The 18,770-nt window shown below is 68.7% G+C and overlaps 2 protein-coding genes across 2 annotated transcripts; one reads left to right on the top strand and one right to left on the bottom strand.

The window, feature by feature from the left end:
• ESPN (espin) lies at window positions 1-11,228 on the bottom strand. Its single transcript, XM_075721482.1, is given in 16 exon segments — window positions 1-148; window positions 247-258; window positions 340-419; window positions 2,424-2,705; window positions 2,815-2,960; window positions 4,262-4,288; window positions 4,576-4,630; window positions 4,632-4,751; window positions 4,836-4,997; window positions 6,610-6,901; window positions 6,992-7,179; window positions 7,255-7,386; window positions 7,469-7,651; window positions 7,725-7,911; window positions 9,967-10,160; window positions 10,935-11,228. Coding segments are annotated over 16 exon segments (2,502 nt in total).
• A 730-nt stretch (window positions 11,229-11,958) lies between these two features.
• Window positions 11,959-17,873, top strand: ACOT7 (acyl-CoA thioesterase 7). The gene is made up of 9 exons (XM_075721483.1): window positions 11,959-12,011; window positions 12,710-12,827; window positions 13,261-13,417; window positions 13,918-14,009; window positions 14,144-14,258; window positions 15,676-15,762; window positions 16,566-16,682; window positions 16,915-17,099; window positions 17,769-17,873. Exons 1-9 carry the CDS (start codon window positions 11,959-11,961, stop codon window positions 17,871-17,873), a joined length of 1,029 nt encoding a protein of 342 aa, XP_075577598.1.
• Window positions 17,874-18,770: the final 897 nt, after the last annotated feature.

Here is an 18,770-nt window from a genome sequence, read left to right as displayed (position 1 = left end):
CTAGTGCTTGGCTATGTCCCCCTTCTTGAGGATGATCTGCCGCTGCCAGGGTGCTAGCTTTGTCTCATCGTACCCGAGAGTCCTTAGCTTTTCCGACTGCTCCTTCTCCTTCTCCTCCTCTTCCCGCTTCAGCTTCTCCTGCTCTTTCCTGCTTGGCAGTGGAGGGCACAGGGCGCCGCGGTCACTGGAGCCGCCGGAGCCGCCGTGCCCGCCCGCCAGCCCAGGGAAGGGGCTTGCGGCACTCACCGTTTCTGCTCCCTGCGAAGGCAAAGGGAAGAGCGGGGTTAGCGGAGCCACGGGGGTGGCCGGCCGATGCGGCATCCCCCGGCCCCGGCTCACCTCTCCTCCTCCAGCTTCTTGCGCAGGATGTCCCTCCTCCAGGCTGGCATGCTGGCCAGGCGTGCCTCCTCCTCCTTCTCCTGCAACAGACAGCCCTGTTACCGGCGCTGCCAGGAGCCCACCCTCACCGCCGGCGCAGTGGGGCAGCGGCATCACCCTGGTGCATGGCACCGCATCCAGCTGCTGGCTGGGCTGAGCTCCCGGCCGGCACACGGCCCACCGACGCCACCCCTCGCCGCCTGCCTTGTGCCGGCGCGGGGAGGAGGAAGGAGTGCGCGGCGCGGCCAGCCCTTCGCAGCACACCACAGCTTTATTGCACCGACACGCGGGGGCCCACACCGCCCCGGCACCGCAAGCGCCACGCCAGAGGGGAGCACAGCCCCCATGCTGCGCCCCCCGCACAACACACAGCCACGGCAAGCGGCACACCGCAACCTCCGCCCGAGTCCACGCAAACCGACACCGAGCCCTCTGCCGAGCCAAACCACGGCACTACCAGAGCCGCAGAGGCGGCTGAGCACACCCGGGCATCCGGTCCTGCTGCCTCCGGTGCCTACTCCCAGCCGGCCCCATGCCACACCACTGGCACAGCCCGCAGCATCCCGCCGGGCTCAGGTGTCGGACATCTCCGCCTCCTTCTCCTTCCAGAAGGAGAAGCTGCGGTCGATGAAGCGGCAGACATCCTCCTCGCTGAACTCGCCCAGCTCTGGCACCAGCACTGCCGCCCCCTCCCCTCCTGGGGCCATGGTGGGGGGCTCCGGCACGCTCTCTGCCACCTCAGCCGGGCCATCCCCGAAAAACTCCTGCACGAGGTCCTCAAAGCCATCAAGCCAGTGGCAGTGGCCAGCCTCGACCCGCTCCAGTGCGGCGCGGTGGAAGCGGCGGACGTGGTGCCAGCTGTGGCTGCCCAGGCGGTCGAACATCTCATAGCAGAGGAGGTGGCGGAAGCGCCGCTCCTCGGGGCTGAGCGGCATCTCCAGCAGCTGGAAGTAGCCCAGCATGAAGAGGTCGAGCGGGAGGCTGTCGTGGGGCATGGGCAAGCCGCCGACGTGGGGCAGAAAGTGCTGGGGCCAGTACAGCCCCGTGGCGCGGCTCAGCCGCCGGATCTGCCGCCCTGGCACCAGGCGAGCAACGCTCCTCCAGCGGGCCAGCAGCCGCCCCGCCACCAGCTGCCGCCTCCCTGGCCGCCGCAGCCGCTCCTCCCCAGACACCGCTGCCAGCGCCCGCTTCTTCCAGTGCTCCAGGAAGAGGAAGACGGCGCGTTCCTTGTGCGCCTCGGCACGCTCCTGCGGGCCACTTGGCTCCGGCGGCACCGGCTGGCTCTGCTGTGGTGCCCCGTCCCCGTACTCCTCCTCCAGCACCGGCTGGCGGGCGCTGCCAGGCTGCTGCACCCGCTTGCACTTGGCGACCCTGGGGAGGGGCATGGGGGCCCCCCCCGGCCCCTCGTAGTTGGCCTTGAGGTTGCGGACAGAGACACTGCAGCCCAGGATCTCACGCCGGGCACTGTGCTGGGCACCAGGGCTGTCCACCGTGCCCCCCAGGGTGGCCGGCGGCGCGGACACGCTCCTTGGCAGCGTGGGGGTCTGGCTGCCGCGGGTGGGCGGGTCCTGGCGGGCGAGGCCGAAGCGCTGGGGCGCCGGGGCGGCAGGCAGCGGCACGAACGATGGCAGCTCCTCCTCCGGCTGCCCTGGCAGCAGCTGCACCGGCTGCGCCTCATGCATCACCCGCAGGCTCCCCAGCTGCTTCTCCAGGCGCCGCATGTCCTCCTCCCCCATCGGCTGCCCGGCAGGTTCCAGCATGCCCCTGTGGGCAGGAGGCCCGCGCCAGCACAGGGACGGCGAGTGGTTCCCGGGCTGCAGCGGGAAACAGGGCAGACAGGCTCTCGAGGCTGCGCCATGCACACCCTGTGCCGTCGCTGCCGTATGCGGCACCCCTGGGGTGCGATGCCCCTGCATGAGGGTGGGGTGGTCCCTCGGCACAGCCGGGAACCAGAGGCGATGCCACGCACGCCGTCTTGCCAGGTCCTGAGCCGCTGGGCCGTGCCCGCACCGCGCTCGCCGCCGCAGCACGCGGCACCCCCCTACCTTGCGGCGCTGCTCCTCTTCCTCCTGCATGCGGAGCTGCAGCTTGCGCACCATCACCTGCCGCTTCCACTCAGGGATGGGCCGGCCCTGCTCATCGTGGCTCGGCACCAGCGCCTCCGCCTCCGCTGCTGCCCCAGCACCCGCTGCCGGCACCGGCGAGCTCCCGTTCAGCACCGGCTCCGGCGAGCCCCCTGCCAGGCAGCGTGGTGGCCCGGCAGCCTCAGGGGTGGCCGGCGGGGTGGGCGTCCTGGTGGGTGACGGGGAGGACACCGGCGACTCTGCCTGCAGAGGAAGGAGGGAGGGAGGGTGGTGGGTGCCCACCGTGCCACGCCGTGTCGTGCCATGCTGCTCTATGCCACCGGCTGCCCTGCCAGCCCCTGCCGCCACCTACGTTGGCCCCTGCCTGGCCGCTGCCGGAGAAGACGGTGGTGAAGCCTTTGCTCTGCGGCGTCGGCTTGAGGCTCTTCCCAGCCTTGATCTCGGCCAGCAGCTCTGAGTTGTCGCCGGTGGGGGACATCATGTTGAAGGACTTGGTGCCTGGAGGGAGGCAGGGCAAGCAGTGAGGGCCCTGCTGCCGGCAGCCCCCCGGCTCCCCCGGCGGCTCGTGGGGCACAGGGGTGGCAGGGTGGGCGGCTGACAGCCCCCCACAGCTGGGAGCCCCTGGGACCCCCATTGGAGCAGCATCCCAGCACCCAGACCCCCAGGACCATGGGACCAGCACCCTGGCACCCAGTCCCCCGGGTCCACGGGACCCTTCCAGACCAGCACCGCAGCACCCAGCTCCCTGGGTCCGTGGGACCCCACCGGAGCAACACACCAGCACTCAGCAGCCTGGCACGCAGCTCCATGTGACCAGCATCCCATCACCCAGCTTACTGGCTCCACGGGACCCTGCTGGAGCAGCACCCCAGCACCCTGGGGCCCCGGCACCGAGTGCCACCCACGCTGTGGCACTGTGCTGCGAAAGCAGCAGCGATCTGCCTGTGGAGGGGTGGGTCCGTGGCTGCCGGCAGCCCTGGCACAGCAGGACAGCCCCGTGCTGCCTCACCGGGGGCCCTGGGCCCCCTACGCTCCCCGGCAGCGACGCACCGACAGCCTGAGCCGGCCCCACTGCCAGCCACGAGCCCCAAGGGGTGCATGGCACCGGCACCGGCGCACAGCCCTGCCCCTGGGGACGCCTGCGCCGCTGCTTGTGCCGCCCACCCTGCGAGCACCCACCGTCCGTGCCAGCCATGCGCGGGTCCCTAATGGCCCATGGTGCCGTGCCGAAGCAGAGCCCCCTCCCCGCCGCCGGTGCCCGCAGCTCGCCCAGCTCGGCCGTGCCGTGCCGGGGCCAGACGGCCACGGGTGCTGAGGGGCCAGCGGGGCGCGCGCACTGCCATCCAGTGCCGGCTGAGACCCCCCAGCCCCGGGAGCCGGCGCTAATAAAGCGGGCGCCGAGCGGCGGCCAAGCCCGCCAGCTGCAATCAGCGGCGGGGGAGCGGCCGGTGCGCTCACGTGGCGGGGTCACGCCGGCCGGCTGAGCGTGAACAAAGGGCCTCTGTGTGCGGGGATGGCGGCGGGGCCACGGGGGCCTTGGGGCCCTGGCCACCTGCCCAGCCCTGCCCGGCGGCTTCGGCAGCCCCGCGCCGGCGCTCGGGGCGCCCATGTGGCATGCTGGCCTGGCGACGCGGCAGCGAGGGCTCGGCGGACAGGAGGGCTGTGGGCAGCTGCCGGCTCTGGCGGCCGTCAATGCCCTGTGGCTCCGGCGCGGGATGGTGCCGGGTCAGGACCCTCTGGCCGTGCCTCGTGCCGGGGCACCCCCTGAGCAGGGAGAAGCGCGGGGCCGCGGTACTTACTCTTCATCTGCCTGAGCGCCTTTCCTCCTAGGGAGAGAAGCAGAGAGGCGGCGCAGGGCACGCGGCAGAGGAAGGATTTGGCCACCGCGAGACAAGAGAGAAGAGAAGCGGCCAGCAGTGAGAGCAGGCGGGGGCGGGCGGGCGTGGGGGCCCCCGCGCCGACACCGGAGGAGAGAAGGACAGAGAGGCCGTCAGGAGCCGCGCGGCCGGAGCGCCGCAGGAGGAGATGTGCCGGGGCGGCCAGCGCCACGGTGCAGCCGACGGGACGGTGCCCGGGTTCCATCCCCGTGCCCGCCCGGCATCCCGCCACTTACTTCCCGTGGAGGAGGAGGAGCGGCGTGGGCCGGTGGGGGTCTCGGCCGGCGGGGGGCGGTGGCGGGGGTGGTGGGCAGGCAGCATCAGGCAGCGGTGGGGCTGGCGGCGGTGGCGGCAGCTCGCTGCTGGGCTTGCTCTCCCCATTGTGCATGGTGTCCGCCGAGATGGGCGATGCCTGAAAGAGAGCACGGGCAGGCGTCGCCCGGTGCCGGTGCTGCTGAGCCACGTGCAGGCTCGCGGCGCAGGGCCGGGCTCCCACCTCCTCGCTGTGCGCCATTCGCTGGCGGCCGGGCTGCTTGGCCGCGCCGTGCCCCAGGTGCTTGTAGTAGTCACCGGTGCTCGGCTGCTTGCCGAAATTCCTCGACCGCCTGGTTGAGTCGGCCCGACGCAGGCTCTCGGGGCTGCTCTCGCGCGATGCCAGCTGCAACGGGGAGCGCGGCTCAGCGCAGCCGTTCCCAGGGTGCCCATGGGGCAGAGCCGCGGTGGAGCGGGGCCATGCCAGCGGCGGCTGTGGGGCAGATGCTAGGCCGGGGGGACAGCAGGCGTGGGCCCCAGCGGGCCGCTCGGCACGAGGCTGCACCGGGGCTGCACGCTGGGGTGGCAGCGCGCACCGCTGGTGCCCGGCACTGTGACCCCATAGTCTGTGCCCAGGAGCCTGGCCGAGCCTCCCCCGGGATAACCCCCTGGGAACAGGAGCTCCGGGCCCCGGCCCCGCGGATTACCGGGAGCTTATCCCCTGCGGGGCCGGGGCCCAGTTCCAAACCTCCCTCTGAACGGGGCTCTCGGGCAGCGCAGCCTCAGCTCACCCCGGCACATACCGCAGCAGCTTTGCGGGTCGTGCTGCCGAGCACTGGCGCTGCAGGGGGGCCGTGCCCGCTCCCCGGGTTTGGGGTGCCACGGCAGCACGGCCCTGCTCCCCGTGCCGGGCACCCTGCTATTTGCATTACCCCACGCACCACCTCTGCCCATGGCGTTTGCACGGCAAGCCCGGGCGCTCGCTGCCGCTGCCAGCCCCAGCTAAGTCAACAAGCGCCAGCTCAGTGCTTCCTGCTCCGGCTGCCATGGGCGCCGTGCCAAGCCCGGCTCCCGTTCTGGCAGCCCCAGCCCCGGCCCTGGCCTGGCACAAGGGTCCGTGCCGCTCAGCCCTGCTACATGGGGCACCCGCACTACTCCGGCACCGGGCTGGCAAACACCCGCACCTCCACAGGGCAGCCCGGCTCCGTAGCCCCGGGCGGGGCCGCTCGTTACCCCAGTAAGAACTAAGAAGCCAGGGCCGTGCAAAATGAGCACAGCGGGGTCCCGTGCCCCGCACAGGCCTGGCACACGCTGCTCCTCCAAGACCCCCATCCCATGTGCCCCCATCCCCTGCGGCGCCGGGCTCTGCCAGTGCCCCGACCATGGCCGTGCACCGGGCTCCCGTCCCCGGCGGGGTGGTGAGAACCATGGTACGGGGTCGGGGCGGCCCTGAGCCCACCGTGTCCCTATGCCCGCCCCGGGGGGCTGCACCCCTCTTACCTGTGCACACCCGGCTGAGCCCTCTCAGCTCCTGGCAGCGCCGGCTGTGCCACCCGACACCCGCGGCGCAGGCGACACCGGAGCCAGCCGCTCGGGTTACAGCCTGCACTGCCACCCACGCCCAGCTCGGCGTGGTGCTGGTGGCATCGCCGGGGCCACGTGGGTGCGGCTGCACCGGCTGCCCACGCGCCGGCTGCACGGTGCCACCAGGTGCCCCAGCCGGCATGGCGGTGGAGCGGGGCCGCCCAGTGCCGCCGAGGCACTGGAGCATCGCCGGGCCCGGCTTGCTGCACCCTCACCGCTGGTTGCGCCCTGGACCCTGGCGCGCGCCAGCATCGCAGGCACGTGGCCTCAAGCTGGGGCCGTCCCCTCCCGGTGCCACCAAGAGCTCACAGCTTGCCATGGGGGATCGGTGCCTGGTGGTGCATCCCCCCCGTGCCCACATCCCCTGAGCTGCGTGGCCAGGAGCAGCTGCGCGTGGGGCATGTCCGTGGGGTGCACGGTGCACGGGGCCGTACCTCTCGGCGCAGCGCCTGGCTCTCCACGTGCCGCAGGTTGTTCTTGGCCCGCACGTAGATGTCGGCGGTGTGGGGGGCGGCGGGGGGCGCGGGTGCGGGGTAGCTGGGGGGCGGTGGGGGTGGCCGGGTGGCGGGGGGCGGGGGTGGCGGCGGGGGGAAGGTGGGGGGCGGCGGCAGCAGGGGGCCCTCGCCTGCCGGCCCCCGGCCCCGTGGCCGCGTCTCGGGGTCCAGCATGTCCATGTACGCCTGCATGTCCGCCAGCGCCAGTTCGGGCACCCCTGCGCAGGGTGGGGTGTCAGGGGGGGCTGGCCCCGTGCCCCCCGCCCCGTGCCCCATGGCCCCGCACTCACGGGCGGTGGGGGGTCCCGGGGGGCCGCCCCTCTTCTCCCCGGTGCTGGACTGGCTGGAGTGGCAGGAGTCGTAGTTGGAGAGGGTGCTGGCAGGGGAGCCCACCTCGAAGCGCGCCTGGGGTGCCGACGCCGTGGTGTTGGGCGACGACATGCCCGAGTCAGGCTGCCGGCACTCCCCGTCCGCCGAGGGGTCTCGCGACAGCACGCGGTGCTCCACGCTCTGCTGGCACAGCCGCGTGGTCAGGGGGCAGGAGCGGCAGGGCCCCGCGTGCTCGGCCGCAGGCCGCCGCCGTACCATGCTCTCCACGGTGCGCAGGTACTGGGCGCAGTGGCTGTGGCCGTTGTATTCGGCGAGGTCGGCTGCTGTGTAGCCGTCCTGGTCGCGGACGCTGAGGTCGGCGCCGTTCACCACCAGGATCTGGCAGCACTGGGGAGAGGGGGGGGCATGTGGCAGGGCCGGCAGGCAGCCCCTCCCGCACCGTGGCACCCCACCTGCCACCAGCACCCACCTCCAGCTCGCCGTTCTCAGCAGCGTCGTGCAGCGGCGTGCCGCCCCAGCTGTCGGTGGTGATCTCCCCGCCGTGCAGCAGCAGCCAGCTCAGCACCTTGGCGTGGCCGCGGCTGGCGGCGAAGTGCATGGCCGTGGCCCCCTCGGCGTCCCGCTCCGAAAGGCTCACCGTCGTGAAGCTCATCTGCGCGGGCAGGCGGGCTGAGCGCCGGCGCCGCCAGCCCCACGCCGTGCCGCCGCGCCCAGCCAGCGCTTACCAGCCAGACGATGACGGTGTTGTGGCCCATCTGGGCGGCGGCGTGCAGTGGGGTCATGCCGTCGTGGGCGCGCGCATGGGGGTCAGCCCCGCAGTCCTGCACCAGGTACTGGATGATCTCCAGGTGGCCCTCCTGGCAGGCGAGGTACAGCGGGGTGGCCCCCGTCTTGGTCTGGGCACCCAGCGTGCTGCAAGCGGGGCACAGCACCCGTCACCCGCCGGCAGCACGCCGGGATGGGGGTACGTGGGTTGCAGGGACACGGGGACATGTGGGGGTACAGGGGGGCACAGGGGATGGGGGGGGCACAGGGAACACGCTGGCCAGGGGCAGGCAGGGCAGTGCCAGGGCCGGGCAGTGCGGGCAACGTGGGCAGTGCAAGCAGCGCGGGCAGCGTGGGCAGCGCAGGCAGCGTGGGCAGCAAGCCCTCCACCCCATGGCTCCCCGCTGGGTCCCTGCGCAGCGGCGGCCGCTGCAGCGGGAGGTCACTAAGTTAATCAGCCTGATTAGGGTAAGCTCCTTCCTCCGGCTGTTTTTGGACACTGCAATTTAGCAGTATTTTTAAATAAGCGGCTTAGGCAGCACCGGCCGCGGGGTAGCCGGCAGGGAAAGGCTGACCTGCGCCATGGCATCCCCCCGCCTGCATCATGCATGCCAAACTGCGCAGCCCGCATCCCAAATCCCATACCCCCGCATCCCACAGCCCAGCATTCTGCATCCTGCATCCCCGCCGTGCAGGAAGCTGTTTTATTAAGCGCTCCATAAAAAAAACCTGTTGAATATTTAAAAAAGGAAGAGCAATAAATACTCTGCTCTGTTATCGAAACGATTGTGGGCCCTTAATAATTGATCCCTGTAACCGTGAGACAGGCTGCAGCCAGCGCTGCCTTCCCGCCGTGCCGTGCCGCAGGGCGCCTGTCCCGCGGTGCCGCAGCGCTGGGCCGGCACGCTGCTGGGCGCTCCCCGGGCATGGGCTGGGGTGCAGGGCGATGGCAGGGGCACACGTTCAGCCCCTGATTGCCGCTTCCCGCTAATTGAGAAGGGGTTAAGCCACTCGGGTGAGCACCGGTAAACTGCTTTGCCAGATGGCTGCAACTCCACGCCGGGCTGCCGGCTGCCGGGGACCCCGCAGGGACGGGGCGAAGGCGGGCCAGCAGCACCAGCATCCCGCAGCAGTGCATGGGGATTGGATTTCGCGGCTGTAACGGAGCCTCTGGACGGGCGCGGAGCCGGGAGCGGGGCGAGTCCTAAATAATTCACGGGGAAGGTGTCGACGGCAGCGGAGCAACCCCAGCAAGAAGCGTGAAAGCCAACGCGGGAGGGCTGCCGCCAGCGCTGCGCCACGCCGGGGCCGACACCACGGGCACCGAGCGGAAGCCGCGGGTGGGCTGGGGCCGGGCTGTGGGCTGCGGGGGGTTAATCCCCGCAGGTGCCCGGGGCTGAGCCGGCACACCGGGCTGGGGAGGCTGCTGGCAGCCGGTGAGCAGGGGCGGGCGGCGAGTGCCACGGGGGCCCCGCAAGCACCCCCTCGCACCCGCAGCCTTCGAGCCCACCGGGTGCGGTGTGCGGCCACGCCACGTCCCCCCGGGCTCCACCTTGGCCAGGGCCATGGGTTATTTCTAGTGGCCTCTGCCCACCGTGGGAAATCAGCTTAGGGGCCGCCTAATCGCCTGCTGCAGCCCCGCGGCGAGGCTCAGCACCGCCTGCCTGCCGGGCTGCCGGGCCCCGTGCCCCGGGGGACCAGCCTGGCCCCGGCACCGCTCGGGAGGCGAAGCAGGGACGCTGCGGCGGTGGTGCTGGCCCAGCGGGGCTGCCGCCTCTGGCGATGCCCATGGCTCTGGGCGGGCAGAAGGGTCTCCTCCAGCGCGGGGAGAGGCCTCTCCTCGGCGGGCAGCCTAATCCATTTACATAACGGCGGGCGGACAAAGGCGGCTGTGTTATCGCCCTGCACCAGGAGCCCAGGGAACTGACCCGGCGGCCGGCGGCAATATTTCTGTCAGCGCTGCCGCTCTCCTCCTCGCCCTTTCTCTCCGGGCCATAAAGAAGGTGCAGCTGGCTGCCCGGCCTGATAATGCGGCCGCGTTGCCCTTGGAGCCGGGGGACAAGGGTGGCTGCGGCATCCGTCCCCAGAGCTGGCACCTCGCCCGGCGGCTGGAGGGAGGGATGGGGCGGCAGCGGGGCGGCAGCGGGGCGGCGAGCCCCCGGCGCGGACCCCATCTCACCCGTGGGCAGCAGGGGCTGTTACCTGGGGCAGTGTCCCAAGAGGAGTCGCAGGGAAGGGAAATCCCCTTTGGCGGCAGCGTAGTGGACGGGTAGCGCTCCCGTGTCGGTGGCGGCGGTGGGGTCGCTGCCCCCGAAGCGGAGGAGCCAGTCGATCACCTCGTGGTGACCGAAGCGGGCTGCCAGGTGTAGGATGGTGGCACCGGAGTTGTCTGTGTCCTGTGGGAGGAACCGGGGCGGCCGTTGGCACCGGGGGGCGTGCGTGGGACTGGGGACCGTGGGTGGCCGCGGGGCACCCCCGGCTGGGAGCCGGCCCCAGGGAGGGTGGGGGTCCCGCCTGCACGGAGCAGGGCCGCAGGGAGGGGACGGACCATCGTGGGGGCATGGCACAGGCGCGCCTGCCTTCTGGCGGGGCCCGCGGCCGCACACGGCGAGCGCTGCACAAAGTCCCCCTTGTTCTGCTGGCGGTGGGCAGCCACGGAGCCCTGCTGTGCCGCCGGCCCGTCCGCCCTCCACGCTCGACGGGGTGCGGGCAGAGCTGGCCCCCGCCGGGAGGTTGCCGAAGCGTGCTGACCCTGTCTAAATCCCCGCTCCCAGCCCCTCCGCCACCTCCTCTTCCTCTGGCCCGTCGCATGTCGTTAGCTGTTGGCCGGCGCCGGGGCAAGCCGCTTACTGCCCCGGTCCTGCCGTTGTGTAACCCCAGGAGGGGCCAGCAGCCCCGGGCACGGACCCGGAGGTTCCGTGTCACCTTGGGCCTGAGCCCCGCTGGGACACCGGGGGGGTCTCCACGTCCCCCGGCTGCCACCCACTCTGTACCGCGGCGTCCTGCCCATGCCATTTGGAACACCGGCCGGCCGGCGGCACAGCGGGAAGGCCCACGCTGCACCGTCTCCCCGCGGCCGCCGCCAGCCACGCGGGGCCGGGGAAAGCGTCGCCGGTTTCCCGCGCCCACGGCGGTGCCGCCCGCCCGCCCGCCGCGCCCCCCGCTCGCACCTGCACGCCGCAGCCCCCCTGCGTGAGCAGCCACTGGAGACAGGCGAGGTTGCCGGTGGCGGCGGCGTCGTGGGCCGGCGTGGCCCCGTTGCGCGCCCGCACGTCCCCGCGGAGCGCGGCCTCAGTGGCTAGGTAGCGGAGGCAGGCGAGGCGGCCGGCGCGGGCGGCGTGGTGCGCGGGGGAAGCGCCCAGGGCGTCCCGCAGCCCCGGCCGCAGCAGCCCGGCCGCCCGCAGCCCCCGCAGGGCCTCCACGTCGCCCTGCCGCGCCGCCAGCAGCGCCCGCTCCAGCGCCATCCCGGCACCGGCCCCGGTCCCGGCCCCGGCCGCCGCTTGGCACTGCGCGGCGCTGCCGCCCCCCGCGCACGCCGGCTCCTCCTCCTCCTCCCCCGGGGCCGCCCCTCCGCCCGCCCCGTCCCCGCGGGCAGGGGCAGCGCGGGCGGGCACGGCCCCCGCCGGCAGCACCGCGGACAGCGGCGGCCCCGGGCGATCAGCACCGCGGACAGCGGCGGGGCCGCCCCGCCCGCCCCGCCCCGCCCCGCCGGCGGCCCCCGAAGGCGGCGGTACCGGTACCGCGGCGCCGCACCCCCGCCACCCCCGGCCCCCGCGCCCCGCTCCTGCCGCCGCCCAGCCGCTCACGGCGAGGGCTCCGGTAGCCCCGGGCCCCCCGCGGGGCACAGCCCGGGGCCGGCAGCCGAGGGGGCCCCGTCCCGGTGCGGCAGCGCAGCCCCCGGGCGGCACCGGGGCTCCGCCCCCCGGCACCGGGGCTCCGCCCCTGGTACCGAAGCCCCGCCCACCGCACACCGGAGCTCCGCCCCCCGGCACCGGGGCTCCGCCCCCCGCCGCGCCCCCACGCGGCGCCGTCCGCCAGCGCGTCGGCCCCGCCCCCTTGCCGGCTTGGGGGCGTGGCGAGGCGCTGCCCGCCAATGGGGCGGCGCGGGGGGGGGCGTGGCCGCCGGGGCGGGGCGTGTCCTGGCGGGGCGTGGCGGTGCCGCAGCGGCGTTGCGGGCGGGGCGCCGGTGCCGCCATGTCGGAGCGTGGGGCCGCGGGCCCGGGGCCGGCCGCCATCCAGGTCTCCAGGTACGGCCCCGGCGCGCCGCCCGCTGCCGGGGACCCGGGGGAGGGAGGGCAGGCGGGCTGGGGGACCGCGGGCGGGCGCCGGGGCCGGGCCGCAATCGGGGTGCTGCAGGCGGTGCTGCCTGCACTGCTGCCTGCACCGGTCACGCTGCCTGCACCGGGCACAGCGAAGCGGTGCCATGCCCTTGCTCCGGTGCTTGTGAGCAGGCAGGGCGCTCCCCGGTTTTCCTGCCTTCGCCTGCTGCCGCTCCCCGGCATGGCCGCCTTGCCGAATCGCGGCTCCCCCGCGGGCCGGTGCGCAGCCGCTGCCCTGTCGCCACCGTGCTTCGCCTTCCCTCCTCCGGCCCATTATTTGCTGCTCCAGCAAAAGCCGGGTCGAGCGGTGGCATGTGCCCGGCTCGGCCTCTCTTTGCCATGGTGGCGTGGCGGCGAGACGCGGTCCCAACTGAGCAGCCGGCCGCCCCGGCAGAGGGGCAATCAATCCCTCCTTCCACTCCCAGCGGTAATTTAAGGTGGTTTCCACCGCTGCTCGCAGGAAGCCACGTGCAGGCAGCGCCAGTGACGTTGCCGGCATCAGCGTGGCGAGATGGCCCGGCAAGTCATCCGGTAGGGCGATAGCGGTGCCTCTGGGCGGCTGCACCGGCACCCGGGCTAGGGGCAATGGCAGGTGGGTGCGAGCTCCCGTGTCCCTCCCCCGGCAGGATCATGCGCCCGGACGATGCCAACGTTGCAGGGAATGTCCACGGGGGAACCATCCTGAAGATGATCGAGGAGGCGGGAGCCATCATCAGCACCCGCCACTGCAACTCCCAGGCCGGGGTGAGTAGGTGCCCTCCTGCCACACCTCAGCGGTCTGCGGGGAGCAGGGGGTCCCCTGGGACCGCCCGTCATCCCTGGGGGCCTCCCCGCTCATCTCCCTGCACCGAAAGCGCTTGCTCCTGCGCGTAAACCACCAGTGGCTCCGGCTGCTGCCAGAGTATGGCTCCTGTAGCCGGAAGCATCCTGCTGCAATTGTGTTTTCCAAGCAGAAACATTACTACACTACTATTAATGTTTTAATTTCTGCGAAGGGAGAGTCAGAGCTGGCCCCGGTGTCGGTTATGGGTGGGGAAGGAAGCACAGCCACAGCCTGATAAGGCAGTGATCAAAGTGCCGGAGCTGCGCGCGGCACGGGATGGCCCCGGTGAGCTGCCGGCTGCGGTCCTGCGCGGTGTGGCTGCAGCTGCTACCCTCCCTGTCTCGCCGTCCCCAGGAGCCCTGCGTGGCCGCGCTGGCGCGGGTGGAGCGGACGGACTTCCTCTCCCCAGTGTGCATCGGCGAGGTGGCCAACGTCAGTGCCGAGATCACCTACACTTCCCGGCACTCTGTGGAGGTCCAGGTCAACGTCATGTCTGAAAACATTTTAACAGGTGGGTGGCTGCTGGCGGCTCTGTCCCAAAACTCCAGGAATAACCGTGATAAGCTGAGAGCTTGCGGCAGTGACCCCATCCTCTGCCAGCAGCATCGGGCAGAAGGGAGATTTTGCCTTTTTACTGAGGGTGCAGGGGTGGTGGGGAGGGTCGGCGCCGGGAAGGGAAGCCAAGCCGGCTCCCTGGGGATTATGGCTCCATCGATCGTTTTTAGCGAAGAATGGAAAAATCCGGTGTTAGCTCCTCCTGCCTAATTTGCTGCCCGTGGCCCTTTTCCTGCTGTTGCTGTGGCAACCGGCTCCGCTTGCCGGGACGCCTTCCCAAAAGCGCACTGTCACATCCGCTCCGAGCCAAAGCCCAGCAGGAGCCGGCAGGGCAGGGGGCTCCCCGGTGCCGGCAGCATCGCCAGCGAGCGGCCAACCCCGGGCTGCAGCAGCACCAGTGGCAGGCAAAGCGCTGCTGGCGTCGGCGCGGTCACCCTCTGCTCCCCTCTCCTCCAGGGGCGAAGAAGGTGACAAACAAGGCAACGCTGTGGTATGTGCCGCTGTCCCTGAAGAACGTGAACAAAGTCCTTGAGGTCCCCCCCATCCAGGTAGGGGGGGATTTTTGCTCCCCAAAAACCAGAGCTTGCCCTCTCTGGGGGAACGGCACTAACCTGGCCACATCGGCACCCCCAGCTGCGCCCGTGGCTTTGCTGACTCTGTTCTTACCGGCCTTTCCTTCCAGTACGCGAGAAAGGAGCAGGAGGATGAAGGGAAGAAGCGTTACGAGGAGCAAAAGCTGGATCGGCTGGAAACTAAGCAGAGAAATGGCGACCTGATCTTCCCCGTCATCAACCCAGGTAACACAGGCGGTGCGTGGCCTGTAGAGACATGCTGGTGGTGCTGGGAGGCCAAACTGGTCCCCGAGGCAACTCCAGCCATTCCCGGGTACCCATGGCTGTGAGCGCGCGCTCCGAAACACCGCGTCGGGGACAGCGATGGGATTTTGGAGCCGCGGTGTGTGAGTGGAGGGGGAGGCGGGTGGGCACCTGTGATCCCCTGCTGGGGCTGGTGGGTGGGATGCCCTCTTCCAAAACACGGTTCCTGCCACCGTTCCTTACATCCCTCGTGTGCTCCTGGGCAGCGGGAGCTAGTTTTGCTCAGCGTAGGGTAAACACAAGCGTTGGGCGAGGGTTTTGCACGCTCTGCAGCTGCAGCCCCTGGTCTGGAAATCAGTTTTTAGCAAGAAGTTCATCGGCCGGGTTTTTGAAGGGGAGGATGAGCTATGGGGAGGAGCTGGGGGTCATGCTCTTGCTGGGGATCTCTTTCCTACCGAAAGCGTTGCCCCAGCTTCTGGAAACACAGCGGTGGTGCTGATGGTGAGCTGAAGGCGCAAGCGGCCAGTGGCCTCCAGGACCAGCCGTGGTCCTCGGGCAGAGGCAGAGAGCTGGCGCGTGGGGATCATCGGCGGAGGGGGAGGGGTGTGATGTGGGATAAAAGTTGCTCAAATGTTTTTTTTCCCCTCTGTTCTCCCTGCTCACAGATAGGCAGACAAAAGGTAAGGCTCTGCGGGCACTGCTGTGCGGGTGTCCTCCCCGAGGAGGCGATGCCGAGCGGTCGGGGGCTCGGCTGGTTTTCCTGTGCTAAGCGCCTTTAGCATCTCTCGTTAGACAGAAAACGCAGCCATACCTGAGAGTGGTTTCCCTCTGCCGGCAGTCAGAGGGTGCGATTTCTGTCACCTGGATGTAGTGGCGAGTCAGCTGTCACCAGCGTGTGCCAGGGCTGGGGACGTGGAGGCCGAGGTCTTCACCTCGAGGGGAAAGCGCGGTCCTTTGGGGATGCTGCTGAGCGGCAGGTTTGGGGAGATTCGGCTGTGGCTGGTGGCCTGAGGAGGGAAGGTGTATAACCACTTCTCCGTCCAGTTCACTCCCATTTGCTTTCGGGCTCTTTGGAAGTTTTAAAAGAAGAAATGAGCTGAGCTGGCATAAAATTGATGGGTGGGCATTAGAGGGAGGTGGCAGCCTGTCAGGTGGTGAATGGTTGGACTTGATGACCTTAAAGGTCTTTTCCAGCGTAAACAATTCTATGATTCTATGAATGGCCTCTGCTCTCAGGACTTCTCTGGGCCGATTTAAATGCTGCCTTGAACATACTTCAGCTTTGCACAAGCCAGCCCCACGTTTTCTTCCTTCAGACGGTTTAAGACTGGTCGTACGGCAGCGTAGGGGTGCTGGCCGAGCAGCTCTGACCTCCGCTTTGCTCTCTTCCTCTAACCAGAGCCGCACACCGTTGGCTACAGCCAGTCCAGCCTGATTCACCTGGTGGGACCGTCGGACTGCACGCTGCTGGGCTTCGTGCACGGAGGTGAGTGAGCGCTGCCCCGTTCAACGGCTGGGTTGGTTTTTCCCCGGAGCAGAAGAGCAGTTTGGGAGCGACTCGTGCGTCTCGGTGTTTTTGGGAGGTGGGCTCTGCCTCTGAAGGCACGCAGGCCCGTTTCTACCATCTGTAAGGTTCAGCATTGCTTCAGCTGAGACAAAAGCTTTGTCTTTTTCTATGCTGAAAAAAGGCCCTGAAAACGGACATGCTCAAACTGTAAATCCTACAATTTTGTCATCGTCTCTTAAATTGCGAACCTTGGATTATAAACCCCCAGTGTACAATGACTGCAATTTGCTGGAGTAATTTCCTCTTGGCTGGCAGTGCCTGTCGCCTGCCAGTCGGGCAGGGCAGAGCAGGGCGGACGTGTGTGGTGTGAGCCTGGGGAGAGGTGCGTTTGCCGAGGGCTGGGACAACGCTGGATGCCGCTCTTCGTCTAATTGCGTCCTTAAAAAAAAAAAAACAAACCAACAATGTAGCTCAGAGGTCTTTCCAAGCAGGAGGTTTGTGGGACTGATCTTGCCTTATAAGGCTGAGGTTTGCTCAGAGGAATTCGGGACAGCCAGAGCTGGCCTAAATCTTAAGCCCAGGCCTGTAAGGATGTCACCCTGATGGTGCACTTGACAGGAGTCCTTGTGCTGGTACTGGGGGTTTCGCGCAGTTGGGATTCAGTCTCCGGTCTGACTCCTTGGCATAGCTTTGGTCGTGCAAAGGCCTTACCGACCAATGCATGGTTTTTCCCAAATCCCACCGGCTCCCCTGAGATGGGACCCTCTGCCTCCGCCCCCCAGGTGTCACCATGAAGCTCATGGACGAGGTCGCCGGGATTGTGGCCGCCCGCCACTGCAAGACCAACATCGTCACCGCCTCGGTGGACGCCATCAACTTCCACGAGAAGATCAAAAAAGGTACCGGGGGTGGTGGTGGGCACTTTGCTCTCCTGTGGTGCCATGTCCTGGCTCCCTTGGGCGTGCGGTCAGGACACACCGGCCGAGAAATTTAGTCCCCGTTAGACTTAGCCTGTGCCGAGAAGCTCTGCTTAAGACATGGCTTAAGCATAAAACATGCGGGACCCCTTGCTCCCTTCCTCTGAGCAAAAGCAGGGGCCGCCTGCTTAACCGGCCCCTCTCTGCTTCGCAGGCAGCGTCATCACCATTTCGGGGCGCATGACCTTCACAAGCAATAAGTCCATGGAAATCGAAGTCTTTGTGGACGCCGACCCATTCGTGGATGAGCCTCGGGAGCGGTACCGTGCTGTCAGCGCCTTCTTCACCTACGTCTCCCTGAGCAAGGAGGGGAAGCCCCTGCCCGTCCCGCAGCTGCTGGTAAGAGCCCTCCCCGCCGGGCCAGCCAGCCCCTCTCCTGTTCCTCCTGGGGCAGACCGCAGCTGGCTTTTTTTTGTCTGACAAATCCTCTTCCCTTGAATTATTCAGCAGAAAAATATGAGCGTGAATGAGTCTTTCCAGAGCAGGATTCAGGGTTTTGTTTTTTGGTTTGTTTTTTTTTTAAATTTCTTCTGAAAATTGCTGATGTGGAGAGTGGGGATTTTTAACTTTCTTGCGGGTGAGGACAGGCTGCGTGCAGGCTCTGCAGCTTCGCCTCCTGCCTGCGCTGGAGATGCACGGGAGGGGACCCTGAGCAGTGACAGAGGCTCCCATGTCCCATGTCCCCCGTCCCCGCTCCCTGTGGCATCCCCGTTCCAGCCCTCCTGCCTATTTTTAGCTCTCCTGATCCTGGCAGGGCTTTGCTGATGCAGTGCTGCTGACTGGGGGGTTTCTTGATTAATATTTTATCCCGCACAGGTCTCCTGCTCTGTGCAGGAGTACAATAGCTGTCAAAACACCTATTTCGCAGAGTGCAGGTTTTCCTTTCCGTTTCCTGTAAGGGAAGGCGTATTTCCCTCCCGCACGCGCTCGCAAGGTGGGGTGCGGGAGAGCTGTGCTGCCCCGAGGCAGCTAACGCCGGTGGCTTCGCTTTCTTTCTGTCACTGGCAGACGGAGACGGAGGATGAGAAGCGACGCTTCGAGGAAGGGAAGGGCAGGTACCTCCAGACAAAAGCCAAGCGGCAGGCGCAGATGCAGCAGGCTGCCCGGCAGTGATCCCGCCCCGCGCTCTCACAGCCTTTGCCCGCTGAATGTCCGGGTTCCCGTTAGTGTCATGTCCGGTCCGTGCCGGGCCTCGCGCCTTCGCCCGCCCCAGCCTGCCGCCGGCGCTACCGCGGCGGCGCGGTTGCTTCGCTGCTGATCGGTTTAGAGTTGTAGACCTTGTCCTTTAGGTGGCTTAAGCACCCCGAAAGCCTCCGGGAGCCTTCCCGGTCGCTCGCCATTCGCCTCTGGAGCCCCGTTTTCACCACTCAATCCCACAAGCGAAGCTCCCGCCCGTGCCGGCGCGGGGCAGAGGCATGTGGCGGCAGGAGGGACGCGCGAGGCCGCGAGTCTTTGTGGTGCCGTGTTCAACTTGCCAGTATGTCCTAAAATTGCACACCAAAGCTTACGTATGATACTCGCGCCGCGCCGCGTGCCCCGGTATCGTACTGAATGTCTCGGACCATTTTGTTGACATCTCTAGGTAGTTTGTTTGTGCACATCTAAGTTATTTAAGGAATCCTGTGGCGTAAATAAAGTCTGTTGTCGTTGACTGGAATAAAACGGGCGTTGCTTTTGGGTTTTTGTTTTTTGTTTGTTTGAGCACTAGTGGTTCTGGCTGGGAGAGCCCCGGGGACGGAGCGGGGCCACGACGGCCCGGCCGGGCCCGCAGCGGGAGAGGGCGAGCAGGGGGGGCCGGGCGGGTGGTGAGGGGCCGGCGGCCGGACGCTCGCAGCCCGGGCCGGGGGCTGCGGTTCGCGCCATGAAACCACAACCGGAGGCGAAACCGGCGCCGGGCCTGTGCCTGGGGCGGGGCCACTGCGCCTGCGCGCCGCAACTCTCGCGAGAGCTGGCGCCGCTCCCCGGGCTGCTGCGCCTGCGCGGGGCGGAGCTCTCGCGAGAGCGGCGCGG

This window comes from Pelecanus crispus, chromosome 15, assembly GCF_030463565.1.
Source record: "Pelecanus crispus isolate bPelCri1 chromosome 15, bPelCri1.pri, whole genome shotgun sequence".
In the NCBI taxonomy this organism is placed as follows: Eukaryota; Metazoa; Chordata; class Aves; order Pelecaniformes; family Pelecanidae; genus Pelecanus; species Pelecanus crispus.
This window is presented reverse-complemented; position numbering and strand designations above follow the sequence as displayed.

What these genes read in the sequence shown, in the direction of transcription:
- ACOT7 (XM_075721483.1), top strand. Translation starts at nt 11,959, where the DNA reads ATGTCGGAGCGTGGGGCCGCGGGCCCGGGGCCGGCCGCCATCCAGGTC. An exon ending in CTTCCCCGTCATCAACCCAG is followed by an intron (nt 14,259 to 15,675) that starts GTAACACAGGCG and finishes TCCTCTAACCAG; the next exon opens with AGCCGCACACCGTTGGCTAC. An exon ending in CCACGAGAAGATCAAAAAAG is followed by an intron (nt 16,683 to 16,914) that starts GTACCGGGGGTG and finishes TCTGCTTCGCAG; the next exon opens with GCAGCGTCATCACCATTTCG.